The sequence below is a fragment of the Ursus maritimus genome, unplaced genomic scaffold (genome assembly GCF_017311325.1).
Source record: "Ursus maritimus isolate PB19 unplaced genomic scaffold, ASM1731132v1 scaffold_28, whole genome shotgun sequence".
In the NCBI taxonomy this organism is placed as follows: Eukaryota; Metazoa; Chordata; class Mammalia; order Carnivora; family Ursidae; genus Ursus; species Ursus maritimus.
In genome coordinates this window covers 28100763-28115765 of record NW_024425341.1, presented here as the reverse complement: position 1 = coordinate 28115765, position 15003 = coordinate 28100763, and the positions used below count along the sequence as shown (strand labels likewise).

The 15003-nt window shown below is 39.7% G+C and overlaps 1 protein-coding gene across 1 annotated transcript in view; it reads left to right on the top strand.

The window, feature by feature from the left end:
• The first annotated feature begins 271 nt into the window (after positions 1-271).
• Positions 272-15003, top strand: part of VEGFC (vascular endothelial growth factor C) — a 95978-nt gene continuing 81246 nt past the window's right edge. The window contains exon 1 of the mRNA XM_008708895.2: positions 272-497. Coding sequence (XP_008707117.2) covers positions 348-497 — 150 coding nt within the window. The 5' untranslated portion in view covers positions 272-347. The remainder of the gene's footprint in view (positions 498-15003) is intronic.

Here is a 15003-nt window from a genome sequence, read left to right as displayed (position 1 = left end):
GGTCGGCTTTGCCCCCCTCTTGCCAGAAAGCGAAAACAGAAAGGCGAACCGAGGAGCCGTCCCCCCTCGCCCTCGCCCTCGCCTCACCTCGCCGGCCCCGAATGCGGGGAGCTCGGACGTCCGGTTTCCTGTGAGGCTTTTACCTGACCCCGCGCCCCTCCCCGGCACTGGCCAGGACAGAGACGCTCAGCGTTGGGAGCGTCGAGCCGCGGACCGCTGCCGCCGCCTCCGGCCGCCCTCGGGGGTCGCCGGCGGCTCTCTGCGGAGGGAGCGCAGCGTCGCGGGGGCGCCACGCGCCCACCCCGCCCCCACCGCGGACCGGCCGCCGCGCTCCCGGTCCTTCCACCATGCACTTGCTGGGCTTCTTCTCTCTGGCGTGTTCCCTGCTCGCCGCTGCGCTGCTCCCGGGTACGCGCGACGCGCCCGCTGCCGCCGCCGCCGCCTTCGAATCGGGACTCGGCTTCTCTGACGCGGAGCCCGACGCGGACGAGGCCCAGGTAGGTGCGCGGCCGCGCGCTCCGGGGTTGGACTGGGGGCGACTGCGGGGGCGCTGCGGTGTTCGGGATCCTGTGGACCCAGGTGCCGCGCAAAGTGTGTGTTGCTGTTTCACCTTCTGGACGTTGCATCCAAAGTTAACCGAGCTAGCCGCACGCTTCCTGGGAGAAAAGTTTTCTTCTTGTTTTTTGCATAAAGTTGTTACTGAGTAGGAAGCAAGTCAGGAGAAAGTAAGATAGAAGCAGCCACAGAGGTGGCTGGTGATAGAGATCACAACCTGCTTGAGAGCAGTCCCCGCGGGTGCGCCCAGCGGGCTTGAACCCTCGCGGGGCGCGCGACTCCGGAGAGCCCTGGTTCTTCCCGGTCGGGAGTGCTCTTTTCTTTCCTTTAGCAGATCAGTGGGAGTCCACACTGCTTTAGGGGCTAGGACGACCAGTCAACCGAGGTTTGTTTTCCCGGAGCGTTCCTCTTACTCGGAGCACTAGGCGATTTTAGGAAAAGTGTAAAAGGAATTTAGTCACCGGCTTGAGGGCTTAAGACTTGAGATTCACTTGGAGAAGTTGGCCAAAGTAGGGCTGCAGCAGGATCTCATGCAGATCTCAATCAGGCATGACTTTTCAACTTTATAAACTCTGCAGTTCTGAAATCTGGTAAAATACTGAAAAGTAAGGTGGATTGTTTTGTTTTGTTTATTAAATAACATATGTTTATGGAAAATGTTGCCAAGGTATTTTTGAGATATGTTCTGATTTTCAAAAAGGAGTTACTGTATTTGTGCCTGCTTCTGACTTGCTCTTCCAAAATGTGTACCTAAAACGTTCAGAACTGACATAAGGATGGAAAGTACGCTTAATAGAGTTTGGGAACTCCTGAAGAAGTTTTATATTCGACATACTATGGGACACCTCCTTTCAAAGACTTGCAGTACCCCTGACTGGGTACAGAATGCAATGCTTTATTTCAACCCGTGTCCAGTGTGTGTGACTGTCAACTGGGAGGTGACTTGATTAACATACGTCGAATGTGTAGAAATTGAATTGCCTGCACAGTTATATTTTGAAATACGTTTTACGACTGAGAAGACTAATTTTATAAAAACCAAGCTACCTCTAAATTTTAAATTTGGGGGACAAATCATATATATATATATATATATATATATACATATACATATACATACGTATGCACATATATATATATATATACAATATATATTTGTAACTGTGTAGGGGTCGAGGGAAAAAAAACCTTGTGAGAAAAAAAAAGTGTTAAATTGCAGAACAGAGTGCATTATGTGATTTGTAAAATTATTTTCAAAACAAATACTTAATATTGGTAGAACTATTATCATGAGAATGTCTTCCTGTGCTTAAATGCCACAAAAATGTAGCATTAGACCCACTAACACTTCTGGTAATTTGAATGCCTTGGATTTCATGATATCTATTCACTTCCTGTCTCTGTGAAGTCAAATTATTAAAAGTATGACTTAGTAAGGCAACACCCAGAGAGATGGCTGGTGAAAGAGATCACGTAACCTGTTTGAGAGCAGGTTATTGCCTGAGGTAACTTACTGGAGTTTACAGTAGGAAAGTGTGAAGAAGGAAGTAGAATGAGAAGTCTTTCCTGATAAGCCAAAAGCCTGTATGAGAGTCACTCACTGCTGGGTCAGCTTTGAGTGAATGTGCTCATGTGTGTTATGGATGGATGTGCAGTTGGAGGTTCAATTTATTTTTCATCTTCAAAATCATCTTCATTGGTGATGTAATCAAATCTTTATTTTGCTGTGAAAGTCTTTATATATTTTTATTTGCTTTTCGTATTTAGCCATCTTTTATATCCGGTATGGTGAATATGAGTTCATATTCTGTAGGTAATAGGGACTCTTTTTCACTTGATGAAACATCACTTCAGGTCTCTGAGTTCCACAGCCCATAGACAGTATATTATTTCTGCACGAAAGTGTTCCTCTTTGGTTGACTGGAGGCTTGACAGGCAAGTGTCATTAATGCCTTTGGTGAAATTGCTATGTCCTTGCCATTAGATTTCCAAGAGACATGGTCCAAAGACTCCATGTCTCTCCCTAGTGGCCTAAACAAGTGACTCATGAGGAGGTAAAACTTGGAGAGGAGCTGATTGTTAATTTCCTGTGAGCTACAGAAACCCCAAGAAGAGATTTCAGAAGGTAAATAAAAGACACTAAATATACAAAATCTTCGGCAAATGCAGAGTTTCGGTAATTTACACTTAGAAAGTATTTTTATAATGTTTAAAAAATACAAAACAGCTCACAAACTATAAACTGAGCTTAGCCATACAGTCCTTCACCACACCCCCAAAGCCATACAAAAAATGGGAGGTAAAATCACTAATACAAACAAGATTTCCTTGTTCCTTGACTTACGTTTGCACTTATTAGGTTCCTCTTTCTAATTATTCATGGTTATATGACTTACTAAAAGATCCCAAAATGTTTCCTATTAGTGCAAACAATCGAACATCAGAAAAGTAAGGAAAGCATAGTACAGGCTATTATATAATTAAAATTAAGTAGGCATGATGGGAAAAAGAGGAAATATTTAAAATTATCATCCAACTAAAAAACCTGCAAAACCTAGAAAGAGCACTAGATTGCTAATGCAATCATTTGCCAACATGAGATTGCATAGAGTTCACTCTGATTGGTTGGAATTGAGGCGTTCTGATTTTTAAAAGAAAAAAGTTATTATAAAAAAAATAAAAGGGAGAATTACGTGTACTATACTTTTATTCCAAAAAGTGGGCTAGCAGGGAATAGAAGTACTTAAATTCTTATATATTTTAGAGCAGTGAATTCAGGGAGAGCATGTCTTACACATTGCACATGCCTGTGTTAAAGTTCAAAGTCAACAAAAGAAAGCTTAAAGATTTATAATCTCGTATCAATTAAGGGAATAATTTAAAAGATCAAATATTATTGAATGAGCAAATACAACTTATTTTCTGTTTTACATAAATAACTTTAAATATCCCTACTTTACAGTTTAAATGCAAAAAAGATTAGTTTAATCTTAACACTAATTGCTTTAATGAGAATAGCTATTTTAAATTAATATAGTAAAAGTACATATGGTTTATGGTTACCATCACAAAAAACTTCCTAATAATGGCAACTAGTTTGCAACATGCCAGATTTTCTTTCTCCACTGTTTATAATTCTGCATACTTTGGTACTTGTTTTATTTGTACTTACTGTTTCAGATTAATCAGTGATAATGTTTTTCAAAATACCATATGTGTGTTAACTGCATTAGAATTCCCTAGAGGTCTTTAATTTTATTACCCTTACCTGAGACCAACCAAATCTCTGGGTTTGGGTCTAGGAATATACATTTTAGCTAACATCCTAAGTCATTCTCATGCACAATGACAGTTTTAGAGTCACCGATCGGTGTGTTAACAATGACTAATTTCATTGGTTTTGGCATCTTCATTATGTAACTGTTGAGTTTGCAGGGTAATCTGTTAGGCATGGGGCATCTTAAAAGACATAGCCATTTTTCCTGTCTTCAAGGAGCTTACAACTCAGATAGAAAAAAATAAAGGCTTAAACACAAAAATGCTGTGAGGTATTAGGGGAATGGTAGCAAAGCATTGTCTGTGTCCTGAAGTTTGTGCAAGAGAGTGAGCCGTGTGGCCTCGTTGGTCTGAGTGCCTTGGCATGAGGCTGAACTTGGGCTGTAACTTGGGTGAGAATTTCCAGCAGATGACTAGACTATATCAAGCACAGGAATCCCTTTTGTGTTGTGGATGGGGTGAGAAGATAAGAAGACCAGGTGTTATATAGAGTAACAGTGAAGAATCTTAACTATGAATAAGTTGTTGGAGATGGACAGGGTTGCACTGCAACCACTTTAAGGTGGGTTATGGAGGGTGATTCCTGCTCTGAGCACCTGGAAGACACAGGTCATAAGAAAAGTATTGAAATCATTTCTGGGATTGATTAGACGTTGTAAACACTTGCTGGGGGCATGGTCTAGTGATGAAGCAACAACAATATGGTCTAGTGATGAAGCAACAACAATATTCTAGAAGGGAGGTGATGAATAGAGCAGAGTTGACGCAATGGGAACAGAAGCCAAAGCTGTCACAGAGGAAGAACCCATAGATTTGTTGACTAATTCATCAGAAAGATTAGGGAGTGGAAGAAATGAACCTTGGCATCAATACTGTAATCATAGGATAATGTTGGTCCTACTTGAAGGATTAGGGCATTGCAGAGAAGAGCAGAGACTGTTTTTTATGGATCATTGATGGATAATGACAATGTTATTCCATAAATCACTTAAGATTTTACTAGTCTAAAAACTCTTTGGAGAAGCAAAGTAAGCTTTACAAATTTACATCCCATTAGAGAAAAATAATTGCCTAGGACCAACAGGACTTAAACTGTTGTAATATCCTTAAAGTATTTGAGCATTTGACAAGTACTATTACAATCCTGAAAGAAAAATTAATAGTTGCATATCCTGCTGCTCTGCATTGAAAATGGAGGGGTAAATTTTATTCCACTAAATTGGGTCATAAATGCAACTATAATATGTAGTCATTGACTTGCAGCCTTCTCTGTGCTTCATGTCGCAGTACCCATGACATTTCTCTCATGTACTGTAAATGTCCATACTTTTTAGCCGCAATCTTTAGAAAGGAGGTGCAATAGTAGGGAAATATGAAATGTCTGTGAACGTGGAAACCTATGAACTCTCTCGTCTTCACCTCACTCTGCATCAATTTATGTTGGAGGCCCAGAGTTTCACTCCCTAAGAGCCCCTTTCTGAGGAGGACAAAGGATTATATAATGGAAGAATTGGATGCTTGTCCCCTTTTCCCAAGTATCTACTCTTTAATGGCAAGTCTACAGTTTTTATGATTATGAATTGCCTTAGAGTGTATGATTAAGTGTTTTGTAAGCCTCCTCCCTTATAAGAGATTTCTGACCCAACTCTGAATGATGCTGGGGATCTATGGTTTGGGACATAAAAAGCTCAATTCCTCCTTCATTTTGGTTTCTACTTCTTTGTATTCTTTCTTCTGAATTGTGGACACCTGATTGGCAGTCATTCATTCAAGAATCAATTATCGTCAGGGCGCCTGGGTGGCTCAGTCAGTTAAGTGTCTGCCTTTGGCTCAGATCATGATCTTGGGGTCCTGGGATCAAGCCCCTGCATCGGGCTCCCTGCTCAGTGGGGAGTCTGCTGCTTCTTCTGCCTCCACCGGCTTGTGCTCATGCTCACTTGTTCTCTCACTCTCTCTCAAATAAATGAATAAAATCTTCAAAAAAAAGAAAAAGAATCAATTATCATTAAAATTGCTTTGTAGGAAGCAGTTCCTGGTATCAGGGCACAGCTTTAGAGCCATTGGGTCTCTATTCCTGTCTGTCTAAGTTAATCTGATAAGGTGGAGGGTGGTGGATTGGTGAGATTCCTTTCTGGCCTTCCCGTTCTGGGGCTCTTGAGATGGAGGTCTTGACCTCCTTATCAACATGGGACCAACCAGGAGTTCTGTCTTATAGCTCTTTCTAGGATGTTTTGGGACTTAGAGGCTGGTGGGAGAAGAAGGTAGGTTGCCTGTGCCCCTGGTACTGGTGTCTTTGGCAGCTATAGGGGTCTTTACAAGTTCAGATCACTCCCTGGGGACCATCTATACCTCTGGATATGGAGTAGGTGTTCGCATAATAATTCGGTCTCCCCTGCAACATCCTGAGCACTGTGCTGAGAGCCTTATATGTTTGTTTTTCCTGACATCTTTCTGAGATGGATGTTACTGTATTTCATTAAAGATAATAAACCCAAGACTCAAATGACTTTGCCAGGAGCAAGGATAGAGCTTTTTTCTTTCATTTCTCTTTTTTAAAAAGCTTTTGCAGCACATAGTTTAGAAAAGTGTGATAATGGGTTTGGGCCTTCTGGATTTTGAAAGACCCAAGACCATATATAGTCTTTTCTTCCTGCAAGTTGTAGCTGTGGGCAAAAAGGCAGAGAGAAGAGGTGCTCTGCACGTAGGGCCTATCCAGTTACATTTATTTAAGTCCCAGTTCCCTACAATTGGACGACTCTGAAATAAACTTGTACTTTCTTCCCGGCCTTACCATATGGTGCCCCTCTGATGAAAGGGTGATCGCAAATGGCCTAATCCATAGTAGCATTGCAAGAATGACTGCATAACGAGAACTCGAACCAGAATTCCTGACAATCACACAGTTTTTCTAAGCAGCACTAATGTGACTTCAGTGAAAGATTATGGCCTTACCTATGCTCAGGACCTTTCGTGAATATTTGGATTTGGAAAGAGCAAACTGTGGTTGGTAGAAGCATTACAGATCCTCTGACTCCCAGTCATACGTAGCTTCATCTGGTGCCAGTTACCTTCTTTCTGGTAGATGTGGGTTCTGTCGATGCTACCTGGCCCCACAGTTGTCACAGAAGACACGTTTGTGAGCTCAGATCTGTATAAATCATGAATTCAGGTCTCCTTGATTTTTCACATTAGAAAAAACAGATGTAGCAGAGAACTTTAAACAATAAACAAGGGATGATAGTTCATTTAACTTACAACATAATTCTAAAATTTACAGTAAATATTATAGATTTGTCTGTGTATTTGTTTCTTCTGAAATTTCCTCCTGTAAATTATTCAGGTGGTTCCTATGGCTAGTGGATTTACTCTTTTTCAGAGTTTGTAGTTTAACTGTAGGAGAAGGAAGACATTGTCTTATTACCGGGCATCTATCATAGAGTCAATCACATGGGTGCCTTGAAACACCTTCCACTGGTACCTTCTTACTGTTTCCTGGTCCTGACTGTGAGCTAGTGGCTTTCAGGTGTGAGGAGGGAGTGGTGCAGTTCTGAAATCCAAAAGCTCATTTTCATAAATTACTTGGTCCTCTAATCGTGATCTTATCTAATGAAAGGCTATTTATAGTATTTATCCTCTAAATTTGAATACTTCGAAGTTTCATTAAAGAAATAGTAATTTACATATGAGATCAGCCCTGCTAGGGGTTGGTTATACGTTGGCTACATATAAAATGCATATATATGCACTGGGTTTCCTGAAGAATTCTGGGAGCTGAAGTTAACACAGTCCCCAGGGCAAGGGTACAGGATTGGATTATAGAGCGGTTCNTTTCCAAAGGCATCCCCCAGTCCCCTGATCACTTCAGTGACCGCCTGGAGGGGAAACTGAGGGAATCGGGAAGGAGACCATGGGGATGCTGTTAACTCTGCTTGCCTGTTAGTATCAGATTTATGGATTTCTTACTCCAAATTCTTCCATTTTAATCTACTTAAGGAGCATTTCAATGAGTTGTCAACAGCAGCTTCAACTGCAAGCAGGAAATGACAATGTGGTGAGTGATGCACACTGTACAGTGAGTGATTCCTGTCTGTAACAAGCATGTGATCCTTTGTGAAGAACAAGAAGCTTACTCATTTAAAATACCAAAAATGGGTTACACCGTAAATGCAGACACTGTCAGAGCTATAGTAAGCAAGTCTCCTGATTTACGAGAAGTTGTTGGGTAAGCCCCTGGCGGCTGCATGGACAAGCATGGGAAGGCTGGACTGGTGTTTGGTCAGCTGCACAAAACAAGTCGATGCTGATTACAGAAACAAAGGAGGGGGACTATTTTGGGTATTGAAGTGTGAAAGCAAAGCACAGAAGCAGTAAGGTTAGTGCGGTCAAGAGGGGGTTTGGGGAGCTGAGCAGGGAGTAGACCGCTTTGGCTGAAGAGTCCAGAGCTATAAGGGAAACAGAGGGGAATCTTGTAGAAGGTGTAAGAAACCAAGGTGTAAGAAACCAACCAAACTTTGGATCTTGGTGGAAAGCAACAGGAGCCACTGAAGATTCTTGAGTGATAGGCTGAAATTGGTGTCTTAAGGAGCTTAATTTGGCATCATTGTGCAGAAATATCTAAAAAAGAGAACTAGAAGCTGGCCACAAGCTTCCCTGAAGCCATTTTCAACTGCAGCCTTCCTTGAGGTGTCTGTTAGTGACTGCTCTTCTCATTCCATGGGCCACCCATATACGGTGTCTGAAGTCCACTGTATGCTCCTGATTATTTCTGATGGATGGTGATGACCACTGTGGACTTATGTAAGCACCCATCACTGCACTATCTGGAAACATTTATAAAATACATTAATAACAGACATTTTTTCTATTATGGCTCACATTCCAAACAGAGCAAGCAGTGTAGATAGACAGTGGTCATGCTTAGATACACACACATACTCTCTCTCACACACACACACACGTACACCACCCCCCTACCCCTTCTCTCCCCCCACCTTAATCACTCTTCAAACTGCCAGCCATGGCTTATGTATTCGTTCTTGTCTAGCTAAATATTTTTGAACAATCCATTGAAAGAGAATATAAAAAAAATCAGAGTAATATGATAGTATATTCTCTATAGCTTATACACTGATTTGTAGTTCAACTAGCAATTAAAGAGCAAGAAAGCAAGAGCAAGAGAGAGCCTAATAACCCTAAAGTGTCCTAGCAATTCCTCCTTTTTTTTTTTTTTAAGAAGCCTCCATGCCCAATGTGGGGCTTGAACTCAACACCCTGAGATCAAGAGTCACATGCTTCACCAACTGAGCCAGCCAGGCGCCCCCAGCAAGTCCTTCTTTTTAAAATCTTCTTACAAATATTCCTGCCGACAGCAAGACTAGAGGAGGGGGACAGAAATGAGCTATCAAATTCTGTAAATTTGTGTTAGATAGATAGGTTTCATCATCAGAAAAACATCTCAGACATAAATAAGTACTGCATGCAGTCCTAGGCATTTGAAGTAACTGCGATAGTCTTCAGAGTGATTCCCCAGCACCTTCCACCTAATTTATTACATTGATATTATAAGCTTACTGACAATTTTCCTGATTTCTTAAATATGGAAAGGAGAGGTAATATTGATATTTGATTTTGAGATAATTGGGGAATATAGATTGGCTTAGAATACATTTCCACCTGTCCCGTGTGCCTGGTTTTGTGTGTTTCCTTGAGTGTGATAGCTCTGGCCACAGACGACCAAGTCAAAGAACAGGGGACGATGGTCATCCCCTGTAGTGCCCTGCACTTAAGTCATTGGGTGAAAAGGATTTTGGTACACAAAGGAGTTTTATAATGCCATATAATTTCATATGAACTAATTCTGAATCCTTCAAATCTTACATACTTTATTTTTTAAAAGATTTTATTTATTTATTTGAGAGAGCGAGAGAGCGAGCATGAGCCTGGGGAGGGGCAGAGGGAGAGGGAGAAGCAGAGCCCCCACCGAGCAGGTAGCCCACTGCCCCCAGTGCAAGTCTCCATCCTAGGACCCCGGGATCATGACTTGAGCCGAAGGCAGACGCTTGATGGACTGAGCCACCCAGGCACCCCAAAGCTTAAATACTTTAACGTTTAAATCTCTATTAAAGAAGCAGACTGATGTTGCTACTTCAGTATGTAAACCTCTCCCGTCTTTATATTATTAATTGGCATAAGAGAAATAAAAATACACATTTTAAATTTACAGGGAAACCATTCCAGAACACCTAAAATATTAAATATATCATTTCAACAAATAAAATATAAAGAAAATATAATGGTAGAATGTTATATGCAAGAAGTAAACTAGTGTAAATTTGTTTAGAAAAATGTGATTGCTCTGTTTCTTTGGGGCACTCTTCCAGAGTGGGAACCAGCTAAATCTGTCCTGTCTGTGTGTCATTGAGATGAATCATGGAATAGGTACTTTACTTCTAGGGTAAGTCTGATTTACTTAAGTGCCCTGATTTGCTCATAGTACTTGATTTTATTTGATGGTTCTATTTACTGGTTTGCCAGACAGTCAGTAAACACTGTGAATTTCTTGGTGCAGAAACTTGATGGTGTTGAGGGTGGGCAGAGGTGTGCAAGCAGACAAGGAAGAGGAAATTCAAAATGAGTGGTATGTACAGTTCCTGGCTCTTCAAGAGCTAACAATATATTACTGCTTCAATAACATCTTGAAAGTTCACTTCCTTAGGATTCAAATACAGATGTTAGTTGAAGTCTTTTAGGAACTTTTGATCACAAACCATATTTCTAAACTGAGAATGTGTTCCTGACTCAATCTGGACCAAAAGATTAGACAGACACTAGATTTTCAGCCCATTTGTAAATGAATAAAGAATTAGATAATACATCATCTATACAAATCCATACATATCCCATGTAGATTATCTATACAATTCTATATGCAGATACTGCTATCATCTTTTTCTAAAGTGATTTTCCATATCTTTATTTGAGGACTAGAACTCTATGTCATGATATAAAATGCAGCTTTATATTTAAGTTTCATTATATTTTCAAATTTAAATTTTAATGTAATTTTCTTCACAGTCATTTTTATTCTTATACTATATATCTTTTCTGTTAAAAGTGCTGTGCTTGTATTTTTGGTCAGAAACAAGATTAAAATAACATTGTATACTTAATATTCCTTTGTATGCGGAGGAAACGTTCGTGAAATTAATAATACTTTTGCTTCCAACTTGAAGTGCTTGGAACAGATGAAAAGTTCCTAAAAGGAGAGAGCACATTTGACACTGTGGTTGTTCTGGAAGCTTCTCACATACATGAGTGAGTGCCCTCACATACATGAACGGGCTGGAAGTGGGGGAGGCTGAAGGTTTACCACCTCCTCAGCCAACTAGTGTTCAAAGGTTTAATGCCTTTTTTCCTGACGGCACAAATAATTATCTTACTAAAACAGATGGGTTGATAAGAACCCTATAACCTTTCCTCCGGAAAATGGTGCATTTTCTTCTCTTTGTTCACACTGTTTCATGGAGTCTTTTCTTCCAATGCCCCCTCACCAAAAGAAATTGGGGATAAATTTGACAAACTAAATCAGACTGAAGTCTTAAAGAAAATGGCCCTGATTGTCTTTCATCCAGAGTGACCACATAGCTGCCATGAATCTTAGGGGTGGAATTCCTATAATCTGGAAAAGGGGTTGTTATGTCCTCTCACTCAGAGTTCCTTGGAAGTAGCCGGTTAATATCAAATGCGAGATGTGAGGCTCTTTTAAACCACCATGGTTTACTTTACTACAATATCATTGCCTACATGGAACATTTTTAATTCTTTCTTTTGTTTGCATCTGTTGTATGTATTTAGTTACTTTATCCTTCTTAAAGTCCTCTTCCAAGTTTATGTTTTGAAAAATGGAATACTTATTCAGATCCATGTTTGCTTATGGGTCATGACACTTAAGACTTCCCTAAAAAACAAACTAATCCTTTTGCCTCAGAGCCAAATTTAAATTTGGGGACGATAGTGAATCATTGTTCTCTTTGAATCCTAGGGCTTTAAAAAAAAAAAAAAAAATTGGTGGCCCTCCACGGCAAATTAGAATTTTACTAAGGTCAAAATTACTCATGAGTCATGACCATTACACTTAAAATTGAGTAATTTGAAGCTGCTGCAGATACACAGATTAAGCAAATAATGATGTCATAAATCGTAGTGCAAATTATTTTTTTCTCCTAAACATTGGTAGCAGCAGAGTGTGCCCTTTTGCAGACAAATTCTGTTTTACTTTAGAAAAACGCAAGTTTGTGTCGTGGCCGCAGGAGCACAGGGTAATTAGATTACTGGAATGTAGCATATGGAGACACCTACCTTAGTGAATGAAAGATGAAAATATTTAAAATTAGTGTTAACTTTCTCTGTCATGCTTACTTGACCGTGCAAGCTCTTCTGCATTCTTGACTGCCTCAAGCTTCCTCCAGTAGAAAATATCTAAAATTTTCCCTTCGTATGCCAAGTTTTTTTTTTTTAGACTTGATTTTAGCTTTGTGACGCCTCTGTAAAGCGTCTGCAGTAGGGTGGGAAGGAGAACAGACGTGCCTGATTTGCCTTCACTGTCAGTTCTGCCCCTCTCAGGGCCGACTATGGGGTTTCTCCCCCCAGGATTGTTGCAGATCAAAATAAATTTGACTTTCTGCCCCCAAATTAAAATGGTAACTTAAAAACGAAGATATTTATGTGCTAAAAGTCAATCTGTGATATTCAGATGAACTCCCCACTATTCAGATGAACGCCATATGCATGGTGTGTGGCACATTAAGTATTAAATGCTTGCTTTGGGCACCTGGGTGGCTCAGTTGGTTAAGGATCTGCCTTCCACTGAGGTCATGGTCCTGGAGTCCCGGGATTGAGTCCCGCATCCGGCTCCCTGCTCAGGAGGGAGTCTGCTTTTCCCTCTGACCTTTCTTTCACTCTCTCTCAAATAAATAAATAAAATCTTTGAAAAAATAAAATAATGCTTGCTTAGCGAATGGGTTATAAATGAGTTTTAATAGATATGTCTGTGAAGTGCCAAACAGTTGCCATTTGTCTGAATTTTAAGAGTTCCAGTTAAATATTTATGTTTAAAACCTTTCAGTTTTTCACGAAATGTCACCAACCTATCATAAATATGGACTTCAATACCTGTTACTATGGGTGTCATTTAGACCAACTGGTACTGACTCTCTGAGGTTGTATGATTTCATGAGCGGTGAACATCGCTTTCCATACTTAAGTGTAGTCTTTTCCAGAACATTTTCTAGTTTTCTAAGCCTAAGCTTAAACTATTACCACTTTAGTTAATTAAGTCCATTTTTTTTTTCTATCTGGGTGCTTTGCTTTCCCCCTGACATGAGTTGGTCTGTCCTATGTGCAGTAGGAAAAATGTGCAGTGATTCGAGGATCATGGTCTCCTTGAAGGTTACCGGGAAACTGCTGATTAAGAGATTAATATTACTCTTTATAAAATTGGAAAGAGATACTTTCATTGCAAAGTATCCCACTTGCTAATGTGCCCTTGGGTGCCCATAGACATGGTAACATTCTTTTATAAACCAAAATTTTTCAGACACATGATACTCTTACTCTTCCCAATAAGTTACACAATCTTTTCTTTTCCTTTATTCCATCTTTCTACTCTCGTATAATATTTTGCAGTTAAATATTTTTAAACACACTTTAAACAACTTTTGCTCATTACAAAATAACTATGTCTACCACTGCCAAGAGTTATTCATTGTTTATACCACCTTGTACTACAGTATATAAATGGCATTCTATGAAGAATGTTAACATTTTTAATTGAGGGTAGATTTTCTTAGAGTAAATTTAGATTTGCACTTAAATGTTTTGGAAAACCAGGTTTCAGGCTCTGTTGTCTTTGTACCTCAACACATCTCCCCACTATTTTGATGCATAAATGATGCTTTTACATCACGGTTGCTTCAATTTTAATGTAACGTTAGCTGGTTTGTGGCTTGGAAAGCTTAGTACAAATACTGCATCCATAAATACAGAAGTATAAACAGTATGTAGATAGAATGTGCATTTAGAGTAAAGAACCAGAATTTTTTCCAGACTTTCAGTGCTTTTTTTTTTTTGTGGCAACATGTATAAATTTATAATAATTTTTTTAAACTGATTTATGCTATTGCTGCAATTTGAAATCAGAAAAATTTTGAGGATGTGTCTAGAGTTTGTAAGGACAGCAAGGATATTTGAAAATGAGACACTCAGGAAACTGAGAAGGTAAGTTCCTACACATGTGGAACAGACGGTGTTTTGGATCAGACCAGATGTTTTGCAGCAGGGAGTTGGAGCATGGGTAAAGTATATCTGGGTCATGTTTAGTTATCAAAACTTGACTTCATTGAGGCTGGTAATTAAAGAGGAGTATAGTTTACATTAGCCTTTATAATGCTTTAGTTGTTTAGCCAAATAACTGGCTCTTAGCGCCAGATGATTTAGTCAAAATTATTTAATTAGGGAATTCCTACTTGAATCAACATCTGATTATAATAGATGTCATAGTGCTAAATACTGGCTTAATGATGGTTGGAGGAAAAAAATGCTTGTTTTCTTTGATTTAGGGCATCTTAAGGAACAGTTTTCTGTCTGGTAGCATTCTTTTCTAGAAGTGGGTCCTGTTCACTTGCTTTGTGTGTGTGTGTGTGTGTGTGTGTGTGTGTGTGTGTGTGTGTCGGTATATGGCATTTTCTTTGTCACTTCCAATTATAATTGTAAGCAAATATCAATAGAAATTCTTTGTAACCCAGTACGGTGTAGTCATCAAACTCACCAGCAAGTATGTCTACTGTGAGAAAACAGAGTCGGCCACAAGTAGACCATCAGCATGTGAAGTCATACTGTCCTCTGTTCCCCACTCATTTTTTTTTTTCTTATTTATGTACCATTCTGGTTAAAGTTCAGTATTTTGGTGATTATAATTGTGGGCAGAATAAAAATGTATGTCATTTTGAACTATACACAGAAAAGACATCGAGTTCTTAGATTTGAAGAAATATTTAGAATATGATTATAACTTCAAGCAAAGTTAACTAAAGAATTACATTTCTAGGCACATTCTGCCCATAAATGGATACCTTACGTATACTGAGAATAACTGTTAGATCTGTATCTGTCTCT